Below are 7,696 nucleotides of genomic sequence, written 5' to 3' on the forward strand. Positions count from 1 at the left end.
TGAATCCAACCCCCTTCACTACAACTCTCTGGGCTCAGCCATCCAACCATTTTTTTTACCCAGAGAAGAGCATACCTATCTATGCCATGTGCCCCCAGCTTCTCCAGGAGAATGCTGTGGGAAACAGTGCCAAAAGCTCTGTCCAGATAGACAATGTCCACAGCCTTTCCCTCATCCACTACATGGGTCATCTGGTCATAGAAGGAAATTGGGTTAGTCAAGCAGGACCTGTCTTTTCTGAACCCATGCTGGCAGGGCCTGATGCTCTGGCTGCCCTGCACCTGTCATGTGAGCATACTCAAGATGAGCATCTCTGTTCTTTTGTCTGGTACCCAGGCCAGGTTGACAGATCTGAAGTTCGCTGGATCCTCCTTCCAGCCCTTCTTGTACATGGACATCACATTGACAATGTTTTATTTTTATATTTATTAAATGAATTATATTTATTCAATAATGTATTCATTATTGTTATTTATTCAATATATCGTTTGATATTTCAGAATGTCACCAAATTTATGGTGCTACCTTTACATGGCTTTGAAAAGAAAAAGAAAAAAATATATGGCATCCTTACTTTTTGCATAGAAGAGTAAGACACATAATAAAATCACTGAAAGACTTGAGTTGGAAGGGACCTTAAAGATCATCTAGTTCCAAACCCCCTGCATGGGCAGGGACACCTCCTACTAGATCAGGTTGCTCAGAGCCCCATCCAACCTGGCCTTGAACACTTCCAGGGGGTGGAAGCCACAACTTTCCTGGACAACCCATTCCAGTGTTTCACCACTCTCACACTAAAGAATTTCTTCCTAGTGTCTAACCTAAATCTCCCCTCTTCCAGCTTAAACCTCGTCCTATCATTACATGCCCTTGTAAAAACCCCTCCCCAGCTTTCCTATAGGCCTCTTCAGGTACTGAAAGGCTGAAAAAAGGTCTCCTTAGAGCCTTCCCTTCTCCAAGCTTAACAGCCCCAACTCCTTCAGCCTGTCTGCATGTGAGAGATGCTCCAGCCATCTGATCATCTTTGTGGCCCTCTCCTGGACTCACTCCAAGAGCTCTACGCCCTTCCTGTGTTGGGGGCTCCAGAAGTGGACACAGCACTCCTGGTGGGGTCTCACAATTGCAGAGTAGAGGGGGAGAATCACCTCCCTCAACCTGCTGGCCACGCTGCTTTTGATGCAGCCCAGGACATGGTTGGCTTCCTGGGCTGCAGGCGCACATTGCCAGTTCATGCCGAGCTTTTCATCAATCCTTCGCCTCAAGGCTGTTCTCAATCCAATACCAAGGAAGTAAACAGCAAATTGAAAGAGCAAGGCAACTATTAATATATCACAGAAGCTCTATTTTAAATCTCTTTCAGCTGCCTGGCATTTTATTTTCTGGTTATATACAAAGCCCTACTGTTGGAATTGCAAAGCAGAACAAAATACTGGAAATTATTTAATAATTAAATACAACCACAGATATGATGCACAGGATAGAAATGTACTAATCACACATAGTAAAGGCTTCCTATTTGCAAAGAAATGGTGTTGTTTTCAGTAGTGTACACTTTGACACTTCTACTTTGTATAGGCAGGACAAGCTCTGAGATGTTTCCTACACTGCTACCTTCATACTGCTGGTCATAAACACGATTTATTCCATACTTCCAGACAAAAATCCCAGCTATGCCCCAAGAAACCCAAGCTCATCCATCTGCCTTCCCTTCCTTTCCCTTCCCCTCTACTCTCTCTCTATATATGTGAGGCTGGGGGGTACTGCCAGGTACATTTTCGTGAACAGAAAATTAAGTGATGTACAACAGAATAGGAGCTGTCTGAAAGCAGTGTGTGATTAAATTTAAAAAAAATTTTTACTTGGGTTCCAAAATATTTATGTCTGTGGGAAACCTGATAGGCAGCCTGACAGCAGAATTACCCCTCTGTTGACATTTTTGTATGTTTGGTGTTTTGTTTATTTCTCCCCTCATTAGCCCTGTTTAGATCTGTTTGGCTACAACATTTTTACACTGGGGTTTCTTGGATTGTTTTTTTTGTTTGGTTGGTTGGTTTATTTTTGGTGGTTTTTTTCCAGAGTAGTGTTTAGAAGGGTAAAGGAATGAGGCTGTTCCAAGCAAAACAACTTTCACTTATACCACTGCATATTTTTTGCAATTCAAAACAAGACAAATACAATCTCCTACCCATGATAAAGCCACACATGAGAGGAAATCAACACATTTTGTAAAACATGCCTTTCCAACTGGGACTCGATGGCCAAAGACCAGTTCCTCTGCCAGAAGGGTGTGCCACATCTATCTGACTTATGAAAGAAGGAGTTATGTCCTAAGTTTATCATCTGAAAGGCTGGTATTCAGCTGTCACTTCTGGAAAAAGTTATTCTGAAAAGTCTCCCTAGGCTGACCTGCTACTATGTTGATCGCAGCCACCCAGCCTCTCACTGTTAAGAAAACCAGCTGTACGTCAAAGCGAACTGATTGACAAAACAAGCCAAGTCGTACAGATAAAACAAGAATTGTCATAATTTTTAAGCCAAAGCTTAGACACACAGCCTTCCCCAGACTGAATAAACACACCAGAGGATACTGCTATTATGGTTCTTCCAGAAATAATTTCTATTTTTACTGTAAACAAAGCAATGGAAGATGTGTGCAAGTACTTGGTCTTGTAAAGTTTCCCATGTAACTGGAATCTCCTGCACCAGACTTTCATATTTCCCAAACTTTCAGGACATCTGTGGCTACCAAAGCTTAGATTCCCAATAGCTGTATATTATGGCTGATCAGGCAAGTTGCTGTGTGCAGTTTAACAGGCCTGAATCTGTAGAATTTTTTTTAAGTTTGGAAGTTGCTGCAAATAATAATCAGAGTGTCTTAAATTCCTATTCAGGCATTAAGTGAACTCTAGCTGATATCACAGAGGTATTTTCAATCTGTTAAATAGCACTTGTGTAACATTCGAGATACAGAGGCTCAGCCTCTCTTTGAAATACAGTTAACTGGCCATATTCAGACATGAACACCTTGAAACCAAGTTTTGTACTGTCTCAGTTTAAGTGGGAAAACAGCTCTTAAAATTATATGCAACTGAGGCAACCTCTAGTAACTGTAAACACTTCACAAAAAGTTCATTTGTCCAATTTAAGTTTCATACCCACTAATCATCAATCACTAAGTTTCATACCCACTCTCAACAGAGTATTGTTCTTCTCTACTGAGGACCACACCTTATTATTAGGGGCAAAAACTGTTGGTTTCCATGCATCAGTGACTCATCGCTTCAAGCCCTCTTGCATATCCTCTTCCTCCAGCACATAGTTATCAGAATCAGACTTATGACAATTAAAATGCCCACAGGAATCATCAGCCAAAGCAATGAGGCTCTCCCTTCTGTAAAAGCAAAACAACAACAAAAAACAAAACATGAAACTCAGCCAATTTATATATGAAAAAGAGCAAAAGGAGACAAGAGAATGTTTGATTAATGAGAGTGGATCCTCATCAAGATTGTGAAAGTTATCGCTAAGCTACATGAAAGCAGTAATTGTTCAAAAGAATGTGGGTGTCTTTGAAGACAAACCTACTTGCTCACACAAAAATCTTTGTGAAGAAAAGATGCTCAACCATAGCAAACAAAACTGTCATCCCATCTCTGAGATGGTAGTCGGCATGAGTACACAAGCAGAACTTCATACAAGTCTTTCTGAAGAGTTTTTTTGTTCATCCAGAATTTTAGTTTTCTGTTCGTAAAGTAAAAGCTATTCCTTTTATTGTCAAATACTTATCACTGTTGCAAAGGCTAAACTAACTTTCAGAAAAAAGACAGGCTATGTTTTGATGCCTGCAAGTAGTTCTACCGAACACCTGAGTGTAAATGTCCCTCCCTGGCTAGACATCAGCCACTTAATTTGACTGCCATTAATCAGAACGATCATGCAACGACTTATTTCCGTGCTCACTGATGTTAGCTGGAAAACTTTCTGAATTAAAATTTATATGAATCAAGCCAAAATTATCCCATCTTTTAACAAAGGTAATCTGAAGTATTCATTTGAATTTCACTTTCTCTAAAATATAAATTATTAAAACAACAAACTACTACCTCATTTTTCATTCCCCTAGCAAAGAATAACAAGTCTTAGTTTCACGCTTTCTGAGATACACACTTCCTTTTTAAAAGGTCAAAACAAAAGAATACTGCACTTGAGACAGGACATAAAGATTTATAGTGCTTTTTCAAACAGTGTTGCTCAGAACTAAGAACTAATTTGCTTTTTAACTTTTAGAGAGAATATATTAAAAGTCAAATCTGACTCTTTACTACTATTCCTATAACAATCACTTCTTGATCCCATAATTTGGGCATTACCCCACAAGCCCAAACTGCTTTTCATGTCTTCCTCATTTTCAAGCAGTCTTCCTTTTAAGGCTCTGGATTTTTAGACACATTAATTACAAACTACCTAAATCAGTGTTTCTCTGTAAACTTAGGATGGTACTTTAGCTTTTTATGTTTCTATTTCTCATCTACAGAACTAGGGCGAAAGTCTTTCCAGTAGAACAAAATGTTGGAAGAAAGAAATTAGCAGAACAAGGTATTCAGATACGACATTGATGTATTTAAGATTTCCCCATAAAAACAAGGTAGCTGCAACTGATCACCTTCCTGTCTGCCTGAAAATACTATTTCTCCCTGACCCTGACTGAAATGCACATGCCTTAGCAAAAAAAAAAAAATCAGAGAAACTAAAATACAATACCCAAGTTAACTGTAGCAAAGCATACAGTAAGATTAAATTAAACACTCGGTTAATTGCTGTTCAGATATAATTTGTTGTTGATTTAAAACTTCCACTTCAGTGTTCATGAAGCAACCCACAGAGATTTTACTTCATCTAGGTAAACATCAGGTGACAAATATTTATATCTATCTTTGGACTACCAAAGAAATTATGAAAGGTTGCATGAAAACTGAAGATTGAGTTACTGCAAAAATGTGTGGTGACTCTAAAAACCAGAGCTCCCTAGCTGACTAAGTTTGTTTGTTCCCCCTCCTGGAGGGGACTCTAATATGTTACCATGTCAAGCACACCAATAAACACAAAGTTGGATTTTCTTTCTTCTTACTTGGCACATACACATTTCCCTCCCTCCTCTTCCCAGCAGATGCCTATCCAAACATGCTACTGTGAAACACTGAGGCCAAGAGAACACTACCAAGCAGCCTCTATTGTTCACCTACCTCCTTTCATTTCCACAGGCAATTCCATTTTTTCATTGCTGTTGCTTACTCTGCAGGACAAGTCCTGGGCACTGATGCTCTGAGTGCTGAAGATCTCCAGTCTACTGATGATGGACACCACCCCATTTTTGTACCTGAACCTCTCCTGTGTAGGAGTAGAATTGAACAAGTTGTTCCAGGTGACGGTGGGCTCTGGGATACCAACGGCATTGCAGATGGCTATCATATGACCTTTGGAAATGTTGTAATGGACAGATGCATTGAGACCTTCCAACACACAAATGAGAAAATCCATCATCACAATGAGCACCTGGTCATAAGCAATAATAGCAGTTTGAACATTATCAATCAGAGCAAAGCTTACTGGATTTCCACTGAGCCCCACAGCACACGAATGCCAGAAGAGTTCATTGGGTCAGATCTCCTCTGTGATTCAGTATTTCTTCCCCTGTACTGAAGTTATGTCCCCCCAAAGGTTTCACTCAACCTGAAATCCCAGGTTTTAAAAATACTCTGTTAAAGTAAAACCATTTCTTGGTCCATGCTGTTCTAGTACTTGCTAATTCCCTATCAATGGTAAGGTTCAGAACAGCAGCCCACAGCACAAGGGTTGTACCTGGCTCCAAGAAGAAACTGCAACAGGCCATGTTAGTTTGCCCAAGTTTCAGCTGGGACTGCTCAGAGGCTTACAAAAAAAGATCCCCCTCCTCACTTTTCAGTTGCTATTTACTGAATAACAAGCTGTGACAGCCCAGAGGCAAAACAACCACAAGAGGCTTGAATACAACTCTACAGAGCCTTGTTCACAGTAGTAAAACTCTTTTCTACACTATGTTCCACCAGAAGATGCTCCTATCACTGCAGTTCTTGAGTCTCCTCAAGGAAATGCTGTGGGTGAGAGAGAAAACAGCTCTTTTTCCACTAGAGAAGAACCCAGCAGAGAACCTCACCAAAGACACTCAGGCAGGTACGTCCCGAGAAGGAGCCGAGAGGAAAAGTATTGAAGAGACACGTGTAACACCCTGAATCATCCATTCTAGTGTCCCAGAAAGTGATGTTGGTCTCATTGAGTACCAGACTTGTGAAATTCATTCTGTCTTGATAGGGCTCATGAATCCTTAATACTCCTGAGTTACTGTATGTAGCTATATTATTCTGTGATGTTTCAGTGTCCTTTTGCCATGTCACTTGCACAACGTCCTTGGGTTCTGTCAGGACACAGCTGAGAGTCACATTGGCACCCACCTTCACGCTTCTGTGTTCAGCCCGTGGAACCACTGCAGCAACATGAAATAGTTAGTGAAACGGGCAGATACCACATATATTCAGAACCCTAATGCTCATTCTAAGGCCTAGATTACCCACAGACCCAACAATTCTATCAATTACATATTGATTATATGGTTTTCCCCCAACAAAAGGTTATTTTTCTTGCACCCCCTTAGAAATCAATGAAGTTATGCTGATTTATACTGGGTGAGGCCCTGGCTTTCTTCTTAACTGGATAAAAGTAAAAGGCACATTATTTCTGTATCCCAAACTGCAGAATTCTCACTTCAGTTTTATTAAATCAGGTCATGGCTTCCCACTGTTAGCAAACACACAATTTTTGTTTCCTAGAAGCTGGGGGGAAGATTGAATGCACAAGGAAAGGCCAGGCCTCAAGCCAAGCCTTTCTCAGAGAACTGAGCAGCAAAATGAGCTAAAGAGAATTTCTGGACTATGTAGCTTCAGAGCTTGTAGTGCATTTGAGAGAAAGAGAGGGAAATAGAGAGATTTTTTCCTGAGGGGAGGATCCACTGTGGGAAGTTGTGAACTCGGGTGAACAAGTGTCCAGTGTCATTATAGATATGGGATGCTGCATGTCCCTCCCATGTCCCAATGCTGTTCCAGGAGGTCTTGTGTCACATCTGCCAATTCCATGTCTATGTCTCGGCTATCAACATATGTCAAATGGCATCAGAAATCTGTATTTCACCTATTATTGCCTCTTCCTCTGAATGTTGAAGCCTCAGAGATCAAAAACCAGTTCCCCACCCATCTTCAGTTTGGGGAGATTTCAGGTAGATTTGAGGAAATTCAACTTACCATTTGCCTTTCCAAGCCCAGCACAAAACAGACACAAAACCAGAGCTCTGAAAGTCATTTTGGAAGGGAACATCTGCTTCACCTATAGAAACAGAAGATGACAGGCATGGCTGAATAACAGATCATATTCCAGTGACAACACATCTCTGGCGTGCAAATGTACAACAGCTTTTTCATGTGAGAAAAACACAGTTCTTAGGGCAGACAGTTTTCTGACAGGTTCCATCACATAGCCAAGCAGGAAAAATTGCACAGTGGAAGCTGGAATGGCATTAATCCAGCAGTTTCACAATGTACTGGTTTTCCAGAACTAGCTGTGGCACTGGGAGAAACAGGGTTAGCTTGCGAGATGAAGGGATAAAATG

At 40.8% G+C, this 7,696-nt stretch overlaps 1 protein-coding gene across 1 annotated transcript; it reads right to left on the reverse strand.

Annotated features, from left to right (window-relative positions):
* Positions 1 to 3,281: 3,281 nt before the first annotated feature.
* On the reverse strand, positions 3,282 to 7,407 carry LOC104384939 (OX-2 membrane glycoprotein-like). The gene is made up of 4 exons (XM_009993331.1): positions 7,332 to 7,407; positions 6,194 to 6,520; positions 5,244 to 5,510; positions 3,282 to 3,391 (listed from the first exon to the last, which is right to left on the reverse strand). Exons 1-4 carry the CDS (start codon positions 7,402 to 7,404, stop codon positions 3,282 to 3,284), a joined length of 777 nt encoding a protein of 258 aa, XP_009991633.1. The 5' UTR covers positions 7,405 to 7,407.
* Positions 7,408 to 7,696: the final 289 nt, after the last annotated feature.

Source organism: Chaetura pelagica, unplaced genomic scaffold (genome assembly GCF_000747805.2).
Source record: "Chaetura pelagica isolate M959 unplaced genomic scaffold, ChaPel_1.0 scaffold101, whole genome shotgun sequence".
NCBI lineage: Eukaryota > Metazoa > Chordata > Aves > Apodiformes > Apodidae > Chaetura > Chaetura pelagica.